The sequence below is a fragment of the Marmota marmota genome, unplaced genomic scaffold (assembly GCF_001458135.2).
Source record: "Marmota marmota marmota unplaced genomic scaffold, marMar, whole genome shotgun sequence".
Lineage (NCBI taxonomy): Eukaryota > Metazoa > Chordata > Mammalia > Rodentia > Sciuridae > Marmota > Marmota marmota.
The window spans coordinates 1,722,442-1,737,103 of record NW_026000140.1 but is presented as its reverse complement, the minus strand read 5'-3'; the positions used below and the strand labels follow the sequence as shown (position 1 = coordinate 1,737,103).

General features: G+C 35.8%; 1 protein-coding gene across 7 annotated transcripts in view; it reads right to left on the bottom strand.

Annotated features, from left to right (window-relative positions):
* The window catches only part of Slc4a4 (solute carrier family 4 member 4), a 335,973-nt gene that overhangs the window by 48,249 nt on the left and 273,062 nt on the right, over window positions 1-14,662 (bottom strand). For all 7 annotated transcript variants that reach the window (XM_048785765.1, XM_048785761.1, XM_048785764.1 and 4 more), the window contains one exon: window positions 11,107-11,298. In XM_048785765.1, coding sequence (XP_048641722.1) covers window positions 11,107-11,298 — 192 coding nt within the window. The remainder of the gene's footprint in view (window positions 1-11,106; window positions 11,299-14,662) is intronic.

Sequence of the window (14,662 nt, the reverse complement as noted above, 5' to 3'; positions counted from 1 at the left end):
GGGGGGGGGGGGGGAAGCTATTAATAATGTTTCTTAACCTCATTAAAAATCACAGCCAGGGTGATACATTCTACATAATATACTCCCTTTTATTTCCCCTTCCTTTCTCTTCAATTGTACAATGCAGAAAGTTCACTTACAGCAGAAATATCTCCTAGAGAGTGTTTATTATTAAGATGTTCATTTCTAAGATATTGGATCTAGTTGAAACATCATAGTTAAGGAAATTGATTTTTCTCAGGCCACTCCTGTATTCACCTCTAAGTCTTCTAATTAGAGGAGGCTGGTAGGATGCTATTTTTAGCAAGCAATTTGGGTCTTACTCTATCCTAAAATTAAACTTCAATTTGAACTAGGCAAATCTGGCATAGTAGAAGCAGAAAGTGCCCTAATGATGTGAAACAATGCATACACACAGCTCTCTAGATACACTCTGGGGTCTGAGTACAGGAACTTTGTATCTGATTTTAAGGAGGTAAGAACTGCTTTCATTGGGCCCTTCTCACATTTCCAAACATGTTTAGAAGAGAAAGTTTATGATTTCTTTTCACTGTTTGTTTGTTTTACCTTCATTTCATCAAACTTGATCTCTTTCCTAAAAAAAATTTTTATATAGGTCAATATATTAATAAAGAAATCAAATTAGAAACTCACCATTCCTAATTCTCTAGTAGGTACTACTGGTTACAATTAAAAGTAGAAGTACCAAAGTTTTCATCAGAAATCCACAGAATTTCATGCCCAATCCTGTGTATTCAGACACCTCAAATTTAGTCTGGACAAACATTATCATTTGTGAGTGTTCATCCAAATCAAAAGCTAAGTCTCTCTAGGCAAAACTTCAATATCCTGGCACTATAAATTATGACAATCTAAGAGAACACAAACAATGATAATGCATAGACAACAGTTTATAATTTTCAAAAACCTTGGTTTATTTTAATGATAAATGGATGTGCTACAATATATGATAATTCCTACCTCAACTTAGGAAAAAGTGAAGCATGTCTCAGGATTTTAATGCCCCTTTCTATACCAGATTATTTTTGAACTCTTTGATTTTAATATTTTTAAAAATATTTTTATTAGTTGTTGATGTATCTTTATTTTTATTTTATTTATTTTTATGTGGTGCTGAGGATCGAACCCCGTGCCTCACAAATGCTAGGTGAGCGCTCTACTACTGAGCCACAACCCCAGCCCTATTTTAATATTTTTAATTACAAAAATGAAAGAAGAAAAATGTTTTTGTCCTCTGCAAAATCAGACAATATCTCAATTAATATAGTAAGGAACAACCAGCTTAAATACTTAGAACACCAAAGTGAAGAAGAAATTAAATGGATGAGAAAGACAATTCAAATAGCCATACACTATTCTCTTATTCTTGGGCAAAAGCAACCTAATAAATCTATTATAAACACACTCTTTATGAAGGATGATACCATATTAATTATTGAGAGAGTCATAATCATAGAGAACCAACAGCGAGAAGCTAGTTAATTTACGGGGGGGGGGGAAATGGTTTTTCAGAGGACCCAGAGGACATTTGGTTTTCACTTTGCAAGGACTGCAGCTGCTCCTAAATTAACTGGGGGGGAAGGGGCTGTGAGCATGCTGAGCAGCTCTCAATGGATGGAGCGTGACAAACAGAGAAGTACAGCAGCAGGCACCCTGGGGGCTCTCGATAAATATTAATTCGTGATGTCAATTTCTCTAATGATTGTGGTGCTTGGGAAATGCTAAACAACAGTGTAAAGAAGCATTTATTCTAGATGAAGAAAAAGTATACCAGATATTTATATGCCTTTTGGCAATAAGATATAAAATGCTATGATAATTTTGAAAAATTTGATTCCCCTAGTATCCAGTGCTATAAAGCACTGTAAAAGAAATACATGTTAACATTACTCATAGCAAAAAAATCTTAATTCACTGTACTTTGAATAATACTCCTGATATTCTGAATTATGTAAAAGAAAAGTCAAATGTTAGGAGTTTAATATCATGAACTCCAAGTCAGGGAGACTGAGAAAGAAGAGAAGCAAATTAGACAGTTTATCTGGGTGGGGCTTAGAGCTTGACAATAGGAGTCTACCGGGGTAGAGGAGCAGGACTAGAGCTTCAGCAGGAATGCTGAGAGTCTGGCAATCACTAAGGGATGTTTTCTGCCATCCTACCTCAAAATTGGGCAGGAGAACAAGGAACTCAAGGAGAAGCAAATTATCAAACCACATGGGAAATTCATGTCCCAATCTGCTCACTCTCTTCTAAGTTGAAGCTATAAATCTAGAGCTTATCTAGAGAAAGGATAACTAGAGAAATAAGAGTCTAGGAAAAATAGCACTCCCCCTCAAAAAAAATAGTAATGGCAGGCCTCAGGAAGCTGTCAAGAGAATCTGTCTTATAACAGGTAAATTCTGCCAAAAGAAAGAGAAATTCAACTTGCCATGTAGTTCCAGATGGTGAGAGTAGACCCTGTGGATAAAGACTAGGAAGGGGCAGATTCATGTTTCCACCAAAAATGCGTCTGGATATCAAGTTCCTATTCCAGGAAGCATTCAAGCAACATGAAGACTATCACTTTTCATAAATCTACAGGCAATATTAGAGTAGATTCAAAGTTCTAATAATAAAACTCTTGATTAACACCCAACTATCAAAATTCCTTGACTCTGTCTGAGGGTCTTCTCAGGATAACTCAAAGAGATCATTACTATAAAGGGTCTCAGCAACTAAAAAGGAAGATGATTTTGTAATTTACAATAAGTAATAAAATAAAAGTTAAAAACAGAATAATTAGTAAATTGTATATATAAATCAGAAAGCTAGAATTGGGATATGAGGCCCTTTTGTTTTACTGCATAGATTTCAGTGCTGTTGACTTTTCTGTTAGACAAGTAAGCAGAAAGAGTTTTGGACTACCAGGGTATCATGGTCAAAATCAGTTCTTCTATTTGACCAGTCATTGCTCCCAACCTTAATTTCATTAATACTCAATTCAGGTTAATTGTATTTATTTTTGTTATATATCTATAAAAACTAAAGTGTCTGTAATTGTTTAAATGTTTAACAGTTTAAAATGTAATTTGTAATTAAATATCCCTTTGTCATTCTTCAGAAAACAAAGATGAAAAACATTTTTGGATTAAAAGCAAATTTGACTTTAAAAATGACTTTCCTTGGTACAAAATACCACAGGAATTTGAAAATCTGACTCTTTCCAGTGACAGCAAAGTCATTTTCGCATGAGTTTCAATAGCACAATGTGGTCTGATATTTTGAACCAGAAAAATGTCACCTAGTGTTACAAACACCAAAATGGGACATAGAAGACATTCCCACTACTTTTTTCTCATTTTTAATACATGGTTTGTATTAGTTTGACAGTTTTTACCACTCAACAAGAAAGTTTCTGAGAGAAAAAGAAACAGAAGAGGAATGTCACCTGATTCTTATAAAGAATTGTTTATAAACAAAACACATCCAACCTTAATAGAATGGCCCTAGGACAAAATGTCAACCAAGAATTATGGTTCTAAAAATAGAACTAGTTGTGGAATTCAAGACCTTCCTCTGTTTTACATGGATAAAAACAAAACACATCTCCTAACGAAAATGCTCATTATATTTTTTTCCTCATTATATTTTCATTAAAATTCCTGCAGCCCTACACTATTTTTCATTCATAAAGTCAGTTCTTCAAAAACCATCATCAACTTAAGTCACAAAAATGCACAAACACATGATCTCTCAGGAAATAATAATCATGAACAGAGCAGAAGAATCGAGATGAGTCATCTTTATTTGAAAACACAAAAATCTAATTTACTCAATCTATATATATATTAATGCTTACTATGTGACAGGTCCATGAATTGCTTGTCTTTCTATCCTTTACCTAGTATTGTATTAAGTACATATTAGAATAACAATAATTTTTGCTTCATATTGAATGGATATGCTAATTAATTATAAGACTTAGAATAGTAGATTTTTAGGAAAAGATATCAAAGAACATTCAGCATCATTTAAATGCAACATAGAAGCTGTTGATGCTACCTATAATTTAGTAATTTTGTTTATTTAAATGACAATAACAACTGGGAAGTCATTTTAAAATAAACTTAAAATTACAGCACTTTGTATGAGGTTGAGAATTGAAACTTCTTCCTACGAGGAATAGAAGGAAACTGAGCAGCTCCTTAAGGAAGACATTCTTGTGTTGTTACACATATCACCCAGCCACAGAGTGTGACTATCCCAAAGTACTAATAATTCTGCCTAATTCATAGGGTTCCATGCTTTCTGATTGATACTGTTCACAATCCTGCTTTACTTATAAGCTGCTGCTTTTATTTTGTTGCCACATGTTCAGTGACGGCATCATTGTTCCATGCTCCTGATCATTTGTTGGTGTGGGACTCTGGGAGAACATTTCATTTTAATGCTCTGAGCCATCTGCCAGAGAAGATCACAGATTATGCTCTGATGTTCCTACTGGAAGTTTGATGCTAAAAGGCTTTGATTACAGACTTGAGGCTGAGGTGACAGACCAGTCACAGTGTTGGAAAGCACACCCCTCTAAAAGGAAGGGGAATCAAGGAAAACCATCAGTGGAGTACTACTGTTCTACCCATGCTCCACTAAGTGTTAGGACTTTGTAGAAGAGCCTGATATACCAATTAAATAACCAACAGATGAGCAAAGCCAATCTGTCTCATCTTAAGAGCTCATACTGATGGATTGCTAGTGACTCCATGAAGGACAGCGAGTCACCAACCATAGGCTAGGCAAATGAGTCACAATCTGGTCAGCAAAGTTAATACGGTCCTGCTGAATGCGGTAGTGTATGTTTGTAATCCCAGCAGCTCGGGAGGCTGAGGCAGGAGGATCGCAAGTTCAAAGCCAGCCTCAGCAATTTAGCTGGAGATGTGGCTCAGTGGTTAAATACCTGAGTTCAATCCCCAGTACCAAAAAAAAAAAAAAAAAAAAAAAATTAATAAGATCCAGAATGAGGGAAATTTAAGAATAAGTGGAAAAGGATAAGGACTACCTCAGAAAAATTAAACAAACTGTGACATGTTTAACATGAAAGGAAAATCTTGGAGCATGACAGGTGATAGACACTTTCATTTGTACCACAAAAACTATTATCTACCTCTCTGTACCATACTTTCTGCCTTGGGAAAATGACTTGTGTGGTCTACAGTGTGATCCCTTGCTTTCTGGCTTCCAGGTGGGTCTGGCCAGTGGCATCCAGAGGAGGCTATCAGAGGAAAAGAGTGAGATTGTGGGTCCCCGTCAGATAGCCTCAGGTTGGCTTAATCCCTCAATCCAAGTCACATCACCTCTCCAGACAATTGTACTCTCCTTTCTTCTTCCCAGTTCCAGTCACCACTCCATTTCCACATCTTTTGGTCCCAGGATAGTAATTATCCCTCTCTACTAACATTGGGATACTATATGGTTCCCCTAACCTCACCTTTATAAATAATACCTGCATTAAATTCTCAAATTATTCTAATTTGACTGTATCATTTGCTTCCCAATGAGAGCTTGACACCAGTGATTTTAAGATTTTAATCTTGAATGACTGAGAGGATAGGTGATGTTATTAGGTGAGATGAGGAATACAGTGAGATGAGTAATCTCAACAGTGGAAAGGAAGTAAACCATGTTTCCAATTTGGCTGCATGATAATTTTGGATCATCCACAGCGAGAGACTGGCAGTAAATGCAAAAGAAAACCTGTCCTAAAGATAGAGATAATAATTAATTTTTTTAAATTTATAAGACTTGATCTTTATTATAAGAACTAGTAATGATATGGAGAATTTATTTCCTTTAGCAAATGGAGCCAGAAAACTCTTGAAAATCACAAAACTATGAGAGCTTATTAGGGTGTTAATTATCACCTAACTGAGCTCTTTCCCTCTGTAAATGAGGTACCCAAAGTCTGCAGTTAGCTATCACAAGGAAAACAGTTAATGGCAGTGCTGGCACTAGAATCTACAGTTTCTGGGTTCTTACATCTGTGTTCTTCCTACAGAATGCAGCATTTATCTCTACTTGAATGGTTTCCACTAGCTAACAAGTACTGAATATCTAGTCTGCAGCCAATTCTCTGCTGGTTGACATGAGGAACAAAATAAAAGTATGAGAGTTTTCAAGCAGCTTATAGTCTTAGCCGACTACCAACCCACACAAATGTAAAGAAGTGATAGTGCAAAACAGAAATGACTGTGCAAGCTAAAGGAGAGGGGGACATTTTATATGACAAGGGCACTGTCACTCAGCATTAGCATACTGAGTTTTTAGAGGTTTCATGTGAATTGTTGGTGTAAGGAGCTGAGAACAATCATTAGCCTTGATTATTTTCATAGCAATAAAAGACTTTTATAGTACTTAAGCGTATGCTTAGTGATAAAGTAAGCAACTGTAATAAACTATACACCTATCTGCTCCTACCCTCAGAAATGACCCTTCTAAATGATGGCTTAAATTAAAACATATTGTGACAAATAAGAGAAATGAAATGATGATCTTACTATTTGCATATGAATGTATATGTATTCATGTATGTGTTTTTTTTAACTGTAAACACATTTACATACTGATCCTTAGGAACCATTTTTTCTTCTGTTTATTTTGTGATTTGATAATACAATTCTAAACTATGCCAAGAACCTTCTTAATAGAAATTTTAACTAAACTGCCATTGTTTTTCTGTTTTCACTTTCTCAGCAACATTTATCAATACCTAAAAATTTAGGGGAAGATTTTTTTTTTTTTTTTTTACGTCTGAAGAGCTAGTCTCAATTTGGGAGTTACTGCTCTCTATGTGTCTACTTAGTCTGAGAGTAATGTCAGCAAGATGGTGGAATAGGACTTTCCAATACTCATTACCCCACAGAAACATGAGATTGAACAAGCAACTATATAAGAAAACATCTTTGCAATGGCTAAGAAAGTCAGGTGAGAAATTATAGCACATGGGTCTAACCAAGAAATAAGAAAACACATTGAAAAGAGCAGAAAGGAAAATTACCCACATCACTACTCCTCAAACCCCAGGCAGCACCACCTGGTGGGAGACCTACTCGGGGAAGGACAGGGAAGCAAGCCTCAGACTTTGCCTCAAACACAAACAATGGACCTTCCTCAGTAAAATCCAGCACCAGGAGGACCCACAGGGTCTCAGACTCCAGACTGATACCCATGCACTGCCCTAACACCAGTCTGGCTCCAGATTTCAGGGATTCCCTGGGGACTTGGTCTCCTGTCTGCTCCACTGCAAAATCAACTCCACTGGCTTAGGCTCCAGATTGGGTAACTCAGATTGGGTTAGCTCTAGCATCCTTGGGATCCAAACTTCCCCTAGCACCAGATCATTTCCCTCATCATCAGGTCAACATCTGGGCATCCAGTCTCTTAGTAGAGGCTTTAGGCCTGCCTAACAGCAGGCCAGTCCCTATTAGTCCAGGTGTCAGGTCCACTCTATGTTCCAGACCAGCCCAGAAACAGAAAGGCATCCAAATTGCCAACAACAAACTATCCTAAAAGTAAATCAAGGAAACATTCCCAATTACAATAACCTCATAAAAAACAAAATACTCAGGAATAAATTTAATCAGGGTGGTAAATGATCTATATTTTGAAATTTATAAAGAAATGATAAACTAATACAGACACAAATAAATAACTATGTCCCATGTTAATATTGTTAAAATATTTAGAGATTCAATGCATTTCCTATAAAATTTTCAGTGACATTTTTTCACAGAATAGAAAAAAAAAATCCTAAAATTTGTATGAAAACACAAAAGACCCCAAATAGCAAAGCGATCTTAAGCAAAAAGAACAATGCTACCTGTTATGGTTTAGATATGAGATGTCCCCCAAAGACCATGTGGGAGACAATGCAAGAAAGTTTAGAGATAAAATGATTATGAGAGCTTTAATCTAATCAGTTCATTAATCCACTGATATGGATTACTGAATGATAACTGCAGGTGGAATGAGTGACTGGAGGTGAGTCACTGGGGGCATGAGTTTGGGGTTTATATTTTGTTCCTGGTAAGCAGAGCTTTTTCTGCTTCCTGCATGCGGTGCTCTGAGCTGGTTCTTCCTCCACAGCCTTCTGCCACGATGTTTTGCCACACCTCAGGCCCAGAAAAATGGAGTTGGGCTGTTGGTGAACTGAGACCTCTGAAACCATGATCCCCAAATAAACTTTCCTTCCTCTATATTATTCTTGTCCAGTATTTTGGTCAGAGCAACAAAAACTGCTACCTAAAACACTTCCATTCGGTATAGCAATCCCACAACTCAGTACATATTCATAGGAAATGAAATCAGTTAAAGACTATCCATATTACCATGTTCATTTCAGCATTGTTTACAATAGCCAAGATGTAGAATTAACCTAATTGTTCATCAATGGGTTTATGAAGATAGAATATATGGTGTATATACACAAAGCAATACTATTCTTTAAAAAAAGAAAATGTTGTGATTTGAGATGATGTGGAAGAATCTGGAAGATATTCTGCTAAGTGAAATAAGCCAGGCACAGAAAGACAAACACTACATGATCTTCCTTAGGTACAGAACTTTAAAAAGATGAATTTGTAGATGTAGAAAGTAGAGGGAAGAGTAAGGGATGCTGGTCAAAGGTACAAGTTTTAGTTAGACATGAGGAATACATTTTTGAGATTCATTACACAACATGGTAAGTATAATTAATAATAATGTATTGCATATTTCAAATTTACTAAAAGAGTACATTTTAATTTTATCATCACAAAAATGATAAGTATGTGAGATTATAGGTATGTTAATTAGCTTGGATTAATCATTCCATAATGTATACAAATACCAAAACATCACCTTGTATCCTCTAAATATATGTAATTATTATTTAACAAATGAAAACATAATTGTTCTCCCTTCATCTGAAAGGAGAAAGTTTATTTTGTAAATTATAAAGATTCTAAATTTTCTACTTTTCTACCTACAATGCTTAAATAACACTGGACTTTAACAATGTTTAAAAATGGCACTACAGGGCTGGGGCTGGGGCTCAGTGGCTGAGCTCTTGCCTGGCAAGTGTGAAGCACTGGGTTTGATCCTTAGAACCACATAAACAAACAAACAAAAAAGTCATTCTGTCCATACACAACTACAAATTTAAAAAAAAAAAATGCAATAAAGCCAAGTATGGTGGAACATATTTGTAATCCCAGTGGCTTGGGAGGCTGAGGCAGGAGGATCAGAAGTTTAAAGCCAGCCTCAGCAATTTAGTGAGACAATGTTTCAAAATAAAAAATAAAGGCCTTAGGGTTAAGCACTCCTAGATTCAATCCCCAGTACCAAATGAATAAAAAGCAATAAAAATAAACAAGTAAAAACCAAGAATGCCCAATGAACTAATAATTATGAAGGAAAAACCTCAGTAGACAAGCAATTGTCCCCAAAGACCTTTACCAAGGAATCTATTTTATATAAAACTCAGTTGAAAAAAAGATCAAGTAAGCACATTTCTGAACATGTAAGTTAGTACAGTCAGAAACAGGCACCTAGTCTGCCTGTGTGATGCAGGATATCTTTTTATTGTTGTTGTTCTGGTGATTCATCCCAGGGACACTTTATCCAAGGTCTCACTAAATTTCCAAGGCTAGCCTTGAACTCATGATCCTCTGCTTCAGCCTCCCGAGTAGCTGGAATTATGGCATGCACCACCATGTCCAGTATGTAGGGAAGTCTCAGACAACAGAGCATTGTAAAGACAACGACTACCTCAAAGTACAGGTTCTAGTTAAGGCTTCAATTATATATGTGTGTGTTTACACACTGTTGTCTAAACAAAGAATGGCTGTGCGCTTGATTCTGTGTGTGAACCACCAGTTTGTGATGTCCATTAGCAAATTAAGTTGAACACTTCTTTTTACATTTTCTTTGGTGGAAGTTTTTCATTCCTTGGGCCATCTAATTCTAGACATTTTATTATCAACCCTTCCCTTTATTTTCAATTTTATAAGAAGAATAAGAGAGTCCAAAATATCTTGGGTGAAAGTGAATATCTTAAGTTTCATTTCCTAGGAATTAGAAAGAAAAAAAAAAAGCCTTTCATTGAGTGCTACTCAACTTCTAAAGTTCTTCTACACAAAAAACAAAGGAAAGATTTCATGAGATGCCAGGTGTATAGAGCAGGTCACTGATAGAAATCAGGTGTAATTCAGATTACCTAAGAAATACTGACATCCTAAATACTAAGAACCAAGCTGTAAAGCAAAGCATTATCTTAGATTCATTCTTCAAGTAAACAAAAAAAATGCTATTATCTAAATGTTGGCCTTATCTTGTAGTCTCAAAGAACCACAGTTTTGACTTCAAGTTCACTCAAGCATATTAATGGGAGACAGGAAGTCTGCACAACCCAGTTCAATTATCAGTACTCTGGCATTAATCACTATGAGAAGGAAAGTTTGGCTCAGCTGACAGTCATATCTTACACCAATACTAGTGTAACAATACCATCTAAGTTTACTCCTACAGCCTATAATTCAAGTATGAAAATATTCACATATACAGCCAATGAACAAGAAATTCCACAACACAGATATTCCTGATTAATATGAAGAGTTTTCCCCTCATATACTTACATATTATACCTTTACAAAGTCTTTCTCTTTACTCAATAATTCTTAGACATATTCTATTTTTCAGTACATTCAAAATTATGACAGATTTTATTATAGAATTATGCTATCCAATCTTTGGAAGGTTTCTCAAAGCTGGGTTTCAATTATGTTAAACACATACCATATGAACTGGAATGTAATTTTTAAAGTGCACAAAATTATATTGACCGAGTGAACTATAGGTCCATTTTCATTTTGTAAAACTGTATTATTATGCAATTTCATTCTCTGGTATCTCCCTTTCCCTAGATTATGTTATGTGCAAGTACAAATATATCATAATGAATCCCAATATTATGTATAATTATAATGCATCAATAAAAACTAAATAAAAATAAAATTGTATTACTGTTAATGCAGTGCAAATCCAACAAACATTATTTAAATCTCAGATACTTACTGTGGTTGGAAAATAACGACTGGTTTTGAATTTTTTCAGAGCCATAGAAGAGGTGTAGGTGCCCAAGAAGAGGATGAAAGACATAAGTGTGATATCAGGGACAAAATCGCAGTTGTTCCCCACAAGCTTTCCTCCGTATTTCAAACACTCCTTCTTCGACAAAAATTCCCAGTCAAAGGTAGAATTATGGTACTGAAGAAGAAAAAAATAGAGTTTTGTTTTTGTTTTAGTTTTTTGGTTTTAGGGAATACTGATATGTCAAAAGCAGCTTTTGATACTTGATGGACAATATAGGGATTATAGTAAAAGTTTCTGCAAAATTCTGAGACAACCTCTAGAGAATGAAACTTGGTAAGACTTTACTGGAATAACAGGTGAGGCGACACAGACATGAGCAATTACTGAAACTACATGAGAAAGATGCAACTTGTTACCTAGCTTGTGCTGCCACCTTACAATCACCCATTTGTTCAATGGAAACAAACCCCAAAGTCCTTTCCTGTCAATTCTCTGAGAGTAAACTGAGGTACATGAACATCCTAAGTCTCAAATGGGAGACTCTCAGAAACACCTTTCTTGTTCAAAAAGTACTTTGGCAGTGCACAGCTTTGTATGCATCTGCTTGATGGCCCTATTAATGCTCTCAACATTCAACAGGCTCACTACTCAGCGAGCACTTTTCAGATAGACTATTTCTTTTCTCATTTTTTCTTGTCAACTCCAGGTCAGCATTACGGACATCTATCATTAGAATGGCTGTGATGCCTTAAAGTCAGTGGCTTCCTGTACAGGACACTATCCTTATATTACATGGCCTCAAATGTATAAGCCACTTTTCATATATTGCTGTCATGTCAGTGCTGCACTCGTCTCTTGCAGCTCATTCCTCTATTTTCTGTTTCTAATACGCAGCAGAACCCTTTGGCTATTATCAGTATGGTCAGGCACTCACCCCAAGGTGCTCTATTAATTAGCTGCTATTAGCTAACAACTGGCTCTTTTCCTGGAGAACTGCCTTTAGCCACACAAGAGCTACCTTACCTGGACTGCTAGAGTCTCTCATAGTCCATTACTGACCATCACCAACAGAGAGAAAAAACTAGCCTCTTTGTTTCAAAGTAGAAGCAGCTCTTTGGCACAATTTAGGCCCTGGAACTCCCCATGGAGTTAGGCTAATGCTAAACTCAGCTGAGACCACATCCTTGTTTAACTCCTTCCATTTCCCAAACTGCTTCTCTTTCTTTCACTGTTTTTATTGAGAACAGCACCTGAAATTCCTGTAGTAGATTCTGTTTCCAAAACAGCCAATTTACTTGAATTACTGACTACTGAAAATTAGTGGCCTCTAAGCCTAAGGAACTTTTTCTAGAATATTACAATGTGGAGAAAATCTAGAGATAATTTCACATGATTTTTCAAAACCCTTAGTATTCAATTGTCCTGAAAGATGATCATTCATCCTCTGCTTGAACATTTTCTGTGATAAGCAGTTTCCTGGTAGCTCATTCCCTTTCTTACTAAAATTCCTGTGCAGCTATTTCTTATATTTGAGTCTTCTTAAATGCTTATACTTTGAGTGAATTTCTTTTGATATACAAAAAGTTTTCTTGTATACTTGACAATTATGGCCATTTCCAGGAGACAGATTTTGAAATCTTACCCGTCTAAATGAATGCCAAAGTGGTTGGGTGTAAAGGATGGGTGTCTCAGCTTAGAAACATTCTAAATACTTTAACTTCTATCCTTATGGGTCCAGGACTAATAAGTGTATCATGTGCTAACAGAAGAGTTATTTAAAAACACCATGCAAATAAATGTGGACAGATAAATGTCTCCTGTCCATTACAGGAAAGAGATCTGCCTCGCACCAAACCCATATCACCAACATTTTTTTTTTTACCATTTTATAAATTTCTCTTGATCTGAGCAACCTAGTTATAAACGACTCTCTGGACAGAAAGAGTTCATATTTTTATAGGGCTCAAAAGGTAAAGTGCTTACATAAGTCAATAAAAAAATAAACTCTAGATCTTTCCTTGAAATATTTTTCTATGTTAACTTCAACTTGTAAACAGCTGAATTGCATAACTGCTCTTTTATCAAACCCTGCTCCTGGAAAAGGTGATTAATCATGTCTCATTTTATTTTTTAGATTTCTGCATGTGGATGATTTTAGGAAAATGCATTTAAAGTTTAGAGATACTAATAGTAACAGATTTCTTTGTTTTAAAATCAGCAAAAATGTACCCAAATTTCACTTCTGCATTTTGATAATCAGCAAGAATCCTCTTCATAGAGTTCCCCAAAGAGGTGAGATGCATTGAAACAATCACAATAGGCAGTTTTATCAATTTTCTTACAAAGATTCAGATTGAAGTGAAACTGCACAGGTGTACATGAAATAAATGATGAGCATGTTTTCTTGCTTACATTAACATAAAATACCAGCATCCATATTTTGTAAGCCCCAAATGATTCTCTATATCATTACATCAAATTTGTTTTGCCTCCAAACAGCATCTTTCCCTAAGGACTTCAGTTTAAAACCTTTAGGCAGCTTCCATGATCTCAGCATGTATAATATTTCTGCACACCCAGTTTTCTTCTCCCATAAAACTTAAGCTATATCAAATAAATAATTCTATTTAAATATCACTGAAAAGACATCTGCATTATCCTTATTATTTAAGAGTTGTCATTTTATATGAGCTGATGTCAATGAAGGTTAACTCTGTATATCTTCTGGCAGGATACATTTCATGAAGAAATTAACCCATGCCCATCACTACCATCTTTGTTAAGCCATTACCTCCTACAGGCTTGATGCAGGAAACTGAGCTCACTTCACTACCACTGTCCTTAACCCCTTTAGAGATGATTCTCTGTGGTTTTGACCTTTATTTCCTATGCAAAATTCTTTGTGCAGTGCTTAAATTACAAAATCAGAACTTTTAAGACCAAGACAAATGGGAACAGAATTCCCCTCTGCCTATCAGAACTCTTACAACACATTCTGTCTTTTTCTTGGGATACTTATAACTTTCTATTTTCATTTGTACTGCAGTTTAGTGTTATGACTTTGGAAATGCTTGAAGAGATGTCTAATGAGCCAGGAGAGCTGAATCCAGAAGAGATGTCAAGAGACACTGACTTAAAAGTCATCTGTAAAGATCTGATCCCTGAATCAATCAGATTTACTACAACTACAAAGATGTTGAAAAAAAGACTGTGAACCATCCTGTGCATCCATGGGAGTGAGAAAAAGTTTGTGGATGTCATCGGAGTGCAAGGTAAGAGAAGTTCAATGGGCTGAGATATGAGTGGGTGTGAAAAAATTCCAACAGCAATTAATTACAGACTATTTTTTCTCCAAGGAATACAGTAATGAAGAATAAGCTAGAACACATGAGCCCTGCAAGGTTAAAACAAATTTCTCAGGGTTAGTGAAGACTTCTGAGGTGTTTCCGTGGTGGATAAGAATGGGGATGAAAGGGGAAAGGGGTAACCAGAATAACAAGAACAGAGAAAAAAAAAGACAAAAAAAAAAAAAAAAGAT